General features: G+C 36.3%; 1 protein-coding gene across 1 annotated transcript; it reads right to left on the bottom strand.

Annotated features, from left to right (window-relative positions):
• Positions 1-2,826: 2,826 nt before the first annotated feature.
• LOC148367320 (uncharacterized) lies at positions 2,827-11,360 on the bottom strand. Its single transcript, XM_088334185.1, has 4 exons — positions 11,192-11,360; positions 6,080-6,187; positions 5,430-5,597; positions 2,827-3,383 (listed from the first exon to the last, which is right to left on the bottom strand). Exons 1-4 carry the CDS (start codon positions 11,352-11,354, stop codon positions 3,205-3,207), a joined length of 618 nt encoding a protein of 205 aa, XP_088190311.1. The 5' UTR covers positions 11,355-11,360; the 3' UTR covers positions 2,827-3,204.
• Positions 11,361-13,591: the final 2,231 nt, after the last annotated feature.

Genomic DNA, 13,591 nt, shown 5'->3' with positions numbered 1-13,591 from the left:
AGAGGACATGAGGTTTGCAGCGAACCCTGACACTTTTAATTGATCATTTTTATTTGGGATAAGTGGGGATTTTACTGTCTTGTTGTGTGCTAAATGTTTTTATACAGCACTTTGAGTGGCAATTTTGGCAAAATTTGATTTGATTGCTCGATATTTGTACTAACACGTCACCTCTGTCTACACCTTTCGGCACATTTTGCTGACAAAAAACTCAAGCGTCTTATCACAAGATTGGCAGGCTTGGGGAGTAACGGAATGCATGAAACGCCGTTATGAGATCAGTATTAAACTTTTTTTTTTAATTGTATTGCCATACAGTGACCTAAAAATTATCTAATTGAATTTCAGGAATATTGTCTAAAAAAACAAGGATACTTTGCAGGATTACACTTGTATTTAGAAGCAATTTTATGTTGCACACTACAGGGGACAATAGGGAAGTCCGGTGTGCGTTAGTTTTGACTGCATTAACTTTGTTTGCATTCGCCATGTCCGTTAGCTAGTCCCTCTCTCTTTTTCTCTCTCTCTCCCTATCTCTCAAAATGAGCACACTCAGGACCCTGACTCAAAAATCATGACTATATGATCAGAAATGTCTCAAAAATAACAGAAATGGCAACATCAACAAACAAGTATGAACAAATGAAATAACATGAAATTAAATGAATGCAATTTGATGCCTGGGAGCATGCGTCCTCTTCTATAGCATCCTTCCAAGTATCCAACCAATCACATTCACGTCTGTCTTGGATTTACATATACGTTATGTATTATCGATGAATTTTGTCTATAATTTCAATCACTGACATTATAGAGGGATAAGAAGTACCAGAATGTGTTGGAATTTTAGAAACTGAACACTTTGTAAAAAGCAATATTGGGTTCTTGATGTGCTCTTATGGGAACTGAAACAAAGCATATCGTATCTGCCATTTTTGCTTAAAACACTACACATTGTTCATTTATCTTTAACAGAATTTAGTAATTTCATTTATAGTTTTTGTCTTTGATCAGCATTTCAAACAAAATCCAAAGTAATCACGTTACGTCACTTTAATATTAAGTCTTTTGATTACGTTACTGATTACATTTTTCAACAGGTAATTAATAATCTATCCATAGCATTACTAATTTCCTGAATCAGTCACGTGGTACACTGGCATCAAACGCACAGTTCATGAAACACTCATTTAAATTACTCGGGACACACTTCAGGGTTTCGACCCAAAAAGCATGAGATACATATGTATACGTGTTCCATTCATTAAGTTTCTGCTCTGCTTTCCCTCACTAGTGTTACGGGGTCGCTACAATCCATCCCAGCTATCTTAAGACATTTTCATCTTACCGTAATATTATCGTCTCTCAACAGATTACCAAGTAGATCTAAAATTCCATATGGATTATTTTTGACACAATTTTGTTTTCATCTTTTTTCCATCCATTATCTGCACTGCTTATCCTCAGTAGGGTCGCAAGGGTGCTGGAGCCAATTCCAGCCATTTTCTGGCAGTGGGCAGGGGACACCATAAACTGGTTGCCAGCCAGTTGTAGGGCACAGAGACCCAACTCAGGCCAAATAACCTGACATGCATGTTTTTGGATGTGGGAGGAAACCGGAGTGCCCGAGGTAATCCATGCAAGCACAGGGAGAACATGAAAACTTCACACAGGAAGGTTTGATCTCATTGACTTCAGAACTGTGCCGCGGACACACAACCACTCATCCACCATGCTGCCCTACTATGTTTTCCTGCAAACAAAATTTAGTCTCAGTTGACCTGTTTGGCTTTTTTTGCTGTAAAGCTGTGACATGGAGGTAACTTTCAAAATGGTGAATCCCATTAACACACCATGTGCGGCTAGCTCCGAAATAAACAGCGATTGTAGTGATCAAAGTTTATCCCCGTCTTTAATGGCTGAATATGACAACATAAAGTCCCTGATGTGGGACCACCAGTAATTAAGGCGAGTGACAAGGACTTGACATTCGTGACAAAGAGAAGACATGTTACAGCGTGCATTCCTTATTTGCCTACGCCTTAGAGGTAAGAGATTTTGGCTTTTGCCATGTAGCGATTGGTTTATTCTCCACGCCCTTCAAGGGAGTGAAAGTCCTTATAGAGAGTAAACAATTAAAATGCATATACATACATAGTTTCTACGTGAATATTTAATAAGGCATACGCAACTTGGAATTTTGTTTCCATACATGCCATACTTAACAAAAATGTGCCAACAGTGTACATTATTTGGATGTGCTTGAAGTGATCATTTGTAATAGTTCTCTAATCACTTAAAATGTTGTGGCATCGACCTCCCGCTCCTTTCTACAGTACACTGTACAAAAAATTGCTAGGTTCAAAATTTGGGCTATTTAGAGCTTTGAATTAGTCGGAAAAAAAATTTCAATAGTTACCAACCAGCTGGTAAAGTGGTAAGAACAATCTGCAAAATATACTGTATGTAAAAAATATGTATATGTTGTTGGCGGCTCCCAAATGCCAACTCACAGCACAATGCCATTTTGAACATGAACTTGTACTCACAATCTGGGGAATTTTTTACTTTTCAATGTTTTCTGATTGAAAACACAATGTACATAATATGCCTGCAACTGGCTGGCAACGTCCCCTGCCCACTGCCCGAAGATAGGTTGGATGGGCTCCAGCACCCTGCGACCCTACTGAGGATAAGCGGTGCAGATAATGGATGGATCGATGTATATAATATGTACATGCATGCCACAAGGTTTATTACAGCTCGATTGAATGCTTAAATGTATGTTATTGCATTTGTGGTATTGATGGCAAAGTTCAAGAAAAAGACCGTTCAAAGCACTGTTTATTTGAAATTGGATGTATAACCAAGAAATTATTGATTGGTACAGGAAGATAAAAGATTTACGATCCCAGAAAAGTGCGTCATTGTATCTTTATCCGTATTTCAAAATCATTCCGATGTTTATGAAAACATCACATAGACAACTTCGGCACAAAGCCAGGGCTAAGAATATTGCGTTTTTATGCATGGCGCAACTGATGCGTGATAATTATTATAGTCATGTATTTATATTTTGGAACCCAAAACAAGAAATTGTCCTTTTATTGAGTTTTTCAGATTGGTCGACAAGACGCAGTTTGCACTTTATTGAAAGAGTGCGACGAACGCACGGTGCAAGATGGTGTCGGAGGATCTTCCACTTCACGGCGCCAGCGCCTGGAAGGAGGCGGTGGTTGCAGCCACAGCCGAAAACATCAAGAGCCAAGCCGAGTAGCTGATGCCCCAGGCGCTGTTACAGAGTTGCTTATCGTCGCAACATTCGCCGTCCTCACTTTTCGTGGGGCAATCTGCAATCTTCTTGCAGCCCTTTTCCTTAAAGTCTGCAAAAGAATATTATTTTAAGAACAGCACAAAAGAGAACTGCACCAACCACTGATAACAAAATGGAACAAAAAATATTCTGCACATAAACTCTCTTTTAAATTGATAAAAAACTTCAATTTTGCAATGCCCAGGCTCGCAGCTCAAAAAGGGAACAAAAAATATTCTGCACATAAACAATCTTTAATTTATTCAAAATGCATTTTTGTCTTAAACTGAAAGAAAATTCAATTTTGCAAAGCCCAGGCTTAAGTTATGATCGCAGCTTCAGCCTGCTTATTCTCTACTACTTTTTTCATCTTTGTAGTTTGGGTTGGTGTTTGTACAGATGCTCCGTTCACCTACTTACGACCATTACTCGCGAAAAACGGTATTTATAAACAATTTTTCCGGGATGTCGAAAAATATCGGACATTGCTGTATGTTAGATTTTGTATAGTCTGCACCTTTTTCCAAGTTGAGGACAGTGCCATAGTGTTTCTTTCTGCGGTGTGGCGCTGTGTAACCAGCATCCACCTCGAAGAAAAAATCTGCTCCCTCTTCCTAGATCGTGTGAAGTATCTACAGCGCGCTAAGAATTGACATTTTTATTGTTTAATATCTCCTGCATCCATTCAAAATGGTCGGTGTAAAGTGTAGAGAAGAGGCGAGACGTTTCTTTTGAAATGAAAGTGGAATAAGATTGATGCGGTTGAGAAAATGGTTGGATCGCTTTTTCCAGCCACTTAACACGGAAGAGGACCTCTTGAAGCTTATCTTCCAGAAGTTAAACTACTATTTTTTTATTAAATGTTTCTTAGTACAAAACAGGTTACTCCTTAAACATACTAATATTAACCTTAAACATACATTCCGTACAAAATATAGCACTGAAGCAACTTACGAACAAGTTCAACTTAAACAATCGTACAGTAGGGCAGCGTCTACTGTATTTGAAACAGGCCTCTTACATTTACAATTTTCTGGCTACATTAGAAAAACAAACAGTATATAGCATGATATGAGTCTGCACCTTCTCACAACTCCAATGTTATTTGCTAATTTGGATGGTATGCTATTCATGTGGTTTTTCAGCCAGTATGATGGCAAATCATCACTCCAAGAATCATTCAATGTTACATTTGAACATTACCTATGTATTTCATTGTCATTTCATTCCACAAAAACCATAACCTTTGTTTGATATATTTAATGAACCACAGTGACTTCATGCTTTTACTGCTTTGCTAGTTTTGGATTGAAAAGTGTCATTAAATTTATTGTGTATTGTGTTCAGCAGACTACAGGTACCAAGGAGGCAGGTTGGGGAGGGCCTTGTGTGTTGTTGGGCGTGACCGTCTGAATGCTCGCCTTTGATTGCAGGCGCACAAGTCAATGTGTTGAGGCAGTGTTTTAGCGGTTGGTCACATTGAAAACACATACCGATCACCAGTTATTGGGTCTGGGAAGCGACTGAGGCGGTGTGTTGGAGCAAATAGAGAGGCTTCAGGTCTGGCTTACTGCTACGGCTAGGCTATCAACCCCAGGGTGGCTAGGCTGATAAGCCACCCCTGCCGAGCCTGTGTAACCAAGGCCAGATCCATTAGCCATGAAACGGGTGGAGAACCATTACATTCGAGACTATGTATTCCAAGGATAATGGTGATGTGGCTCAATACACCTAGCCAGCTGATCTTTGACGATTTTTTACATTGACAGCAAAAGACCTCCAATTTCATTGTACAAATAAAGACCATTCATTCAACTGCAATTCTGTTTTCTGTGTTTATTTGTAGATAGTCGTCTACTTTTAGGTCAGTATCAACGAGATGTAAGAGCATCATCGAGCGCGAGCAGTTTGACCCTTGAGGGCTTTTTTAAAATCTTAACGCTACTTTGCGGATTTAACTTTTTGCGGGGATTGTGGTCTATTTACTGCAATAACTAATATACTGTAGTTTTTTTGGGAAAACCACTCTTTTAGTGTGATAACTCAGTTCTGCCTGCAATTCCAGTAGGAAAGCCATAACAATCCTGGGAGCCATCTTCGCCAGGTACGTGATTACCTGCACTCCTGAAGCATTTTTCTCCGGCGTCACAGTAAACATCTTTACATTCTTCCGTGCCGTTACACTTTTTGCACTGCATTGGTTTGTTGCATTTTGAGTCGTCACAGCACGTTTGACCATCCTCGCAAGCCGCTATGCAACCCAGACTGGTAACGGCACTGTCTTCTGCAAAGGGACACAAAGGAGCAGTTACTCGCCGTGACGGCGCGGGAAACTCCCTCTTTCACACGTCACTCACTAAACACTCTTTTGGGGGGGAATGTAAAAGAACAGTAAAGCAGAGGATTCACACCTTGTACAGAAATCACTGTTGAGCAAGATGAGCATTTACTCTTCTGAATATATCATGTATTGAAAACAGGTTATAGCAGTGTAATAAGACAAGTTTTCAATACATGCGATATTCGGAAGATTACTTTTTTAAAACGCTGGTTAATGGCAATAACAGCAACTGGTTGATGTGTCCATTGATAGGTAAGAAAAAGGCGGTGTCACATTTGTCAAATTGATGCCTACACAAGGTGCAAATACTCTGCTTATTTTGTATTACAATCCCAAAAAATCCCCTAAAATGAGATCTGAGTCATTTTTGGGACGAGTGAAGTATGCTAGGGGGGGACATTTCACGTTAGTGGCGCCTCACTTACCTTTTTTGATGAAGCACTTTTCCGCGTCAGCACAAGTATGAAGCTTGCAATTCAAATCGTCAAGACACTCTTTGCATCCTTCTGACTCACATTTGAAACATTCAGGTGCTGCAAAAAAAAAAAAAAAAATTAAATACTGATACTGAATTTTTTTGTAACTACAACTCATTTAATGCCAGATCTTTCTCTCAAATGGAAGAGCTGGTGCCAAATTTTTGCCATTTTCACTTTCGGAAGGCTCACAAATTTTAGTTCTATAGCTATGTACGCATAGGACACATCAAATGAAAGTTTCAACACTTCTTTCATCAACACCGAACATGTGCATGAACAAGGCATGTCACATGACAAGTCAAGTCACATTTATTTGTACAGCCCTTAATCACAAGATGTCTCGAATGACTGCACAGGATTACAATTACACCATCGCCACACCATCGCCACACCATCGCCTGATCTTAAACAAACGTGGACAAGGAAAACCCCAAAGTCTCAACATGAGGACAAATGAAACGTTGGGAAAGGGGACTCACAAGTGGTAACCCCCCTTCCAGAACGACCAGGGTGCAATAGATTTAGCATGGTGCAAAACAAGTTCTCAGCGCCCGTTTTTTTGGGTGAAGTGATCACGTAATTTGTCACCATTGCGATAGCGGACGTGCACACACGCCATCCCTCCCTGCCCCAACGATGACGGAGATTGTCATCTTCTAGTTTAGCTTCTCACCACACTGCTTCACTCCTATTACTTGCCATTTGGGGCCAACTACACACTAAATCGTTGGATGCAGGAAGCAAAACTAGAAGTGGAGGTGCCACCTTGATCTGTGGACAAAATCGATCAAAGCCACTCCTGTCATCTGATGGCAATTGTTTCATACTGGAAACCGCTTGATACTTGATAAAGCAGTTTTATAAAAAAAAAAATTGCACCCAGGGACAATGCTTCTGAAAATGGTTTTAAACGTTATGGCAATATATGAGTTAAAGGGACACCAATATTTGACCACAAGATGCCGCTATAAATAAGTCCATCCACAAAGTGTTACAAAACGTTGAAAACTACAGAGACTCGAGTGACCGAAACGCACCATTTTGCTTCCTTCTTTTGGTAAGCCTCATGAATGACAAATAAATGCAAATTTCTAAACCTGCAAGTATTCAAAAGATGTTTGTATGACAAGTAATGCTCATATTTCAAATCAATAGTTTTGCTTTAAGTGGATGAAGGGGGTTTTTTACCACGGGGGGTGTTAAATAATACACAATGTTCGTTAAAGAAAATATATATGATTTAACATTTTATTATTAAGTAACACTCTTAGCTTCTTAACTTTAAAGAAAAAACACATCAACGTAATATGCTCTCGTTCAAAAGATGAAGTTGTATTTTTTTACCACTAAGAAGTGCTAAAAATACACAATGTACGTGAAAGAAAAATATATATTTGAACATTTCATTGGTAACACTCTTAGCTTCTCACATTTATTTATTACAAACACAAACATGTTGAAGCTATACTGATACATTTCATATGAGATTTTTTAAATTAAAATTAATACATAGTATTTTAACCATTTTAATTTGAAGAAAAAGTTTTGCACTGATTTTACTTTTCACTTGAGAACATTTCTTAGATTTTTAAGAAAAACATTTAAATTTGTCATCTTTTAAAATATTTAAAAACATTGATTTGATATCTTGTTACATTGAAACGTAGAATGAGATTTGGGATTTGTTTTCCATTTGAAAAACAACTTTAAAACTAACGTTGATATTTAGTTTTGTTGTACTCGGCTTTATTAGTTTTAATCACACTGATGTTTTTCGCTTAGCAATTGAAATGAAAATGAAATGATCTGCATTTATAAAGCGCTTTTCAAGTCAATGACTTCCCAAAGCGCTTTACAATGTGCTCCACATTTCCCAATAGCAGCCTTGCAGCCATGTAAGGCGCTAACCTGCTTATTGGGGGCATTAGGGGTTCAGTGTCTTACCCAAGGACACTTCGACATGTAACACGGAGGAGCCGGGAATCGAACCTGCGATCTCTTGATCCAAAGATGAGCGCGCTACCTCCTGAGCTACTTCTTAAGAAAAACATTTTAATGATCTATTAAAATATTTCGAAAAAGGATTTAATATCTTCTTATATGTAGAATGAGATTTAAGATTCACACTGATATTTTTCGCTTAGCAATTCTTAAGAAAAACATTTTAATGATCTATTAAAATATTTCCAAAAAGGATTTAATATCTTGTTATATGTAGAATGAGATTTTAGATTCACACTGATGTTTTTCGCTTAGCAATTCTTAAGAAAAACATTTTAATGATCTATTAAAATATCTCCAAAAAGGATTTAATATCTTGTTATATGTAGAATGAGATTTTAGATTATTCAAGAACTAAAGTTGATATTTGGTTTTGTTGTACTCGGCATGAGTTGAATCGCTCAGATTTTTTTCAACTAAACAATTCTTAACTTTAAAAACATTTTATTTAATGATCTATAAAAATATTTTAAAATATTGATTTAATATCTTGTTACATTGAAACGTAGAATGAGATTTGAGATTTTTGTTTTCCATAAAACTTTTGAGAACTAAAGTTGATATTTATTGTTTTGTACAGTAATCGGCAATACGTGAGGAAGATACCTCGATCCACCTGTATAGCTTTGTTTCATTGTCTATTTCTTTATAATTGGTTTTGTAACACAACATATATAGAATTACATTCATTTACAAATAATAACGTGTTTGAGGAGCCAAAATAATCTGCCTTTTTAGAGCACTTAGCTTGATCATTTCCATTGAACCCCTCAATGCAATACACTTCAGAAGTGTTGGATGACACGCTTTAGCGTTATCCTGTGGACAAATTAAAAACTGCAGGTCATTGTGTGCTTGGAAAAGGCTATATTCAAAACTGAATTGAATCGTCGTATTGTGATTGATATCACCGTTTAGAAACATAGTGTGCAATGGGATTAGACATTGCAGACCAGGGCAAACATGAAATAAGACTGAGAAAATGGATGAAACCCGTTAGCGCAGTGTTTCTGAATTGGTGCGTCACGGATTCTGTTAACAGAAATCGGGGGGTCGATTACACGCCTTGAAGGGACAGTGCCTCCTAGTGGTAAAAAAACATCAGTTGAAAAAAAACTTCTGAATACTAGGCAAAAAATATTATTTTTTATAAGAATAAGTCTTAGGTCGAGAATTTTATTTCATTTTTAAAATTCATTTTTAGTACCCCTTAGTGGTACAAAAAAGTTTCAGTAATGAATACTAGGCAAAAAAATATAAGAAAAAATCGTAGGTCTAGAATTGTTTTATTTCATTTTTAGTTCCTCCTAGTGGTACAAAAAAGTTGTTAAAAAAATCTGAATACTAGTCAAAAACTAGTTTTTTATAAGAATAAATAGTAGGTAGAGAATTGTTTTATTTCTAATACATTCTTCGTCAGATACTTTTGTACTACGTCGCGTTTCTTTTACAATGACGAAACAACCGGTGACACTTGTGAGCGGGTTTTATATATGAAAAAATGTTTAAAAACATCGATTTGAATCTTGTTACATTGAAACGTAGAACGACATTGAGATTTTTTTTTCAATGAAAATACTTTTTTAAAACAAAATGTAGGTCGAGAAATTTTTATTTCTTATACCTAGTGTAATCCTTTCCTAGTCAGATACCTTTGTTCCTACGTCATGTTTTCTTTAGATGACCAGTGACGAAACAACCAACAGGGGATACTTGTGAGCAGGGTTTCAAACATTTTGATTAGTAATCTATAAAAAGGTTTAAAAACATATATTTAAATCTTGTTACATAAGTAGAATTAGATTTGATATTTTTTCCCATGAAACCTTTACTTTAAAAAAAAACAAAAACAGAATTGTTTTATTTCTCCTACATAGTGGAATCCCTTCCTAATCAGATACCTTTGTTCCTACTTCATGTTTTATTTAGATGACCAGTGACGAAACAACCAACAGGGGACACTTGTGAGCAGGGTTTTAAATATGTTAACATTTTGATTAGTAATCTATAAAAAGGTTTAGAAACATATATTTAAGTTACATATAAGAAGAATTAGATTTCATATTTTTTTTTTCCGATGAAACTTGTTTTATTTCTCATACACAGTGGAATCCCTTCCTAGTCAGATACCTTTGTACCTACGTCATGTTTTATTTAGATGACCAGTGACGAAACAACCAACAGGTGACACTTGTGAGCAAGGAAGTAAACATTTTTAGTATATATATATATATATATATATATATATATATATATATATATATATATATATATATATATATATATATATATTATATATAAACATCTTAACCTATAAAAATATTTAAAAACCGCGATTTAAAACTTGTTGGATCAAAACGTAATGAGATATTAGATTTGTTTTCTATAAAACCTTTAAAAACTTATTGTACTATACTTGGCAATACGTGAGGAAGTCACCACAATCCAATCATTCATTCTGCATTTTTTTTAATCCATAGAGTGTTCACCTGAATGAACTGAACAGTCCTAAGTGATACTCGTATGAAAAATGCCAAAACACAAACCTTTGCTGCCCCTGGGCGGGCAACACAGCAACACTTGAGGCTGGTGCTAGTGTGTGAGCCAACAACAATTTTTTTGGTGCTAGTGTGTGAGCCAACAACAATTATTTTGGGGTGGTTGAGGCACCATATTTAATTGAATGTAATTTATTGTTGATTGGATGTACTTTGATTATTTGATCTCATTTAACAGTTAAGAAAAACAAGGACGTTGCTATAATTTTTTTTTTTTTGGATGACTACTTTATTTACGTTCAATTTGAGTCATATTCTCAATGAACATTACTTTTACTTAAGTTAAAATGTTTGGCTATTATATCCCTTTAAACTGACATAAATGATGGGAATGTCCTTTTGATGTAACCCCAGGAAGAATAGATGCTGGGCTTCGGAGGAAGACCTCAATTAAAACATGTTGCTGGAATGGAAACTGTCAATACTTTCTCGTAGAAAATTCCTACCTGCCCAATTTTGAATAAAAACAGAAGCAAGGTCTGGATAGGCTAAAGCTTACCATCGCCTTTGACTTGAACACTGATACAGAGGAGCAGGAGGGCCACAAAAACATTGGTCACGGTGTTCATCTTGTCGATTGAAGGGGTGCGAAGCCGTCTCGCGGGCGTCTTGGCTGGTCTTGGTGCAACTCTTGTATGGAGCGTTGACCACTTTCGCCACATTTATCTAAAAACCGGCCCTTGTGAGGCGCTTCAAAGGCCGCTGTCGCTCACAAAGCATGTCGTGTGTCATACTTTGCTCGAAGGCTGCGTTGCTAGGCCCGCATCAGCTCGAGGAGTCAAAGACTCAAAGCCCCTCGGCCGCTCATCATCAGAGAAGCTGTCATCACACCCGTCAAAGGACGATGAGACACGTTGAATGTCCTCTTCCCTTTCGATGACATAACAAGGGAATCGTCTTCGACTAATAAAGACCCAAATGGTTTTGCCTCCATAAAATCTGTACATAAAGTATGAATGAGCCAAATACTGTCTCGGTTCTTCATCCATCCCGCCAAAATAAAAATTATCCAAATAAAAATGACAATATACAGTCGTAAATAAAGTTTTATCAGTTATTTTTTTTCTTGTGCCAGCCTTGTCCCTATTATCCCTTTGTGTGATGACACTAAAACTACTACGGTAATGCTACTAAAAACTACAAAATCACAACAAAACTACACATCAAATTTAGTGCTTAAAACAGGGACCTAATATATTGTTTTGCTCTTATTCTGAAAATACATAAAATCTTATAGAAATACTCCAAAAATATAACATTAAAACTATGGTACAAAAATACAACTACAAAAATACTACAAAATTCCTACAAAACACAAAAAATAATGACCCATTTAGTGCTTAAAACAGGGACCTGATATACTAGTTTGTTTTCATTCTGAAGACAAAGAAATACAACACAAATACTACTACGGTGAAAAAAAAACAAAATACTACAAAAATACTAATCTGGAAAAACTGCAATACTACTACAAAAATACTACAATGGAAATACTACAAAAATACTACAACAAATATACTACGACATAAATACTACAAGAATACAACTACAGTAATACAAAAAAGTACAAAAATACTACAAAACTTCTACAATGGAAATACTACAAAATACAACAGAAACACTACAAAAACTACTTTTTGGGAAATACTACGAAAAATGCTGATCCAGAAATATTATACAAATAAAAATAAAGTAATAATACAAAAATAAAAAAATAAAAAAACTACATTAATAATATAAAATCTAATAACAAATTTAGGGCTTAAAACAGAAACCTAATATATAAGGTTGCTCTAATTGTGAGCAAAACCAATTTGATGAAAGTTATATACTTGAAAACAAGTATAAAGAAATCTAACATGTAGATGTCTGCATGTGTATTTATTCATAGATACAAACATTTGATAGTTATCCAGGATTGGCTCCTTGCCCAATTGTTTTAACCCAATGTGGACTTTTCACTTGTGGTCAATATTTATTTATTGTCCATTGTTGTTGTTTTATTTTTAGTTTGAACAAATTTATTGACACTAATAACAGCAAACAATGTGCGTTTGAACAACCCTTCTCGACAATCTTAACAGCATTGTTGTGACTTAAAAAATTGGATATAATGAATGTATTTACAATAAATGACCTCAAGTGCAGGAATTAAAGACGTGTACCTGTGACTTTAGTATGTCACAAAAGCAAAGGATGTGATGTCATCACCACAAATATCATTTCTCAAAAAATGATATGAAAATCACAAATGATGCAATGTGCAATGTGATCATCAAAATTTCGGGACAAATTGTTTTTAAGCGGCTTCTCCTGCTGCTGATATTCATGGAACCCAGTATTATCTTTTTAAAGAGAGGGAGCAAACCCATGGCCAAAAGACGGCCTGGAAAGGGATAGGCGCTGCCAGACTGTACTTGCCCAATACACATCACATGAAGTGGTGCCCACACCCTAGGGGATAAGGGATATGTGAGCTGTGAACATGTGAAATGCACGAAAATAGCATTTGAAATAGAGATAAAGCCTAATGCCTTTTCATTTGTCATCTATTGTAGTCCAGCATTAAGAGTTTGGCGACCCAGGATTGTATCCTTAAATACGCACCCAGACATTGTGTTATTTTTTTTTTAGGTATGTGTGTCAAAATGCTGTCTGGTGATGTTCGGGGCCAGGACCTAATGTGGAGGCGGGCCGTATGCGAGCCGCGGCCTGTATTTTGGGGACAATTGCATTAACATTAAAAAGTGCACACAGTTTTGTATAAAATGTAAATATACTAGTGACTATTTGAGAGTAGAGCAATTAAACACTAAATCCAGGTAAAAATGCATTCAACTAACACAAAAAACTACTTTTAACATAAATTTTTAATCACAACATAATTAGTAAGACAAAA

The sequence above is a fragment of the Urocampus carinirostris genome, chromosome 4 (genome assembly GCF_059441175.1).
Source record: "Urocampus carinirostris isolate Australia breed hairy pipefish chromosome 4, RoL_Ucar_1.0, whole genome shotgun sequence".
Taxonomy (NCBI): Eukaryota; Metazoa; Chordata; class Actinopteri; order Syngnathiformes; family Syngnathidae; genus Urocampus; species Urocampus carinirostris.
This window is presented reverse-complemented; position numbering and strand designations above follow the sequence as displayed.

What these genes read in the sequence shown, in the direction of transcription:
- LOC148367320 (XM_088334185.1), bottom strand. Translation starts at nt 11,354, where the DNA reads ATGTGGCGAAAGTGGTCAACGCTCCATACAAGAGTTGCACCAAGACCA. An exon ending in AAAGTGCTTCATCAAAAAAG is followed by an intron (nt 5,598 to 6,079) that starts GTAAGTGAGGCG and finishes GTCCCTTTGCAG; the next exon opens with AAGACAGTGCCGTTACCAGT. An exon ending in AAAATGCTTCAGGAGTGCAG is followed by an intron (nt 3,384 to 5,429) that starts GTAATCACGTAC and finishes ATTCTTTTGCAG; the next exon opens with ACTTTAAGGAAAAGGGCTGC.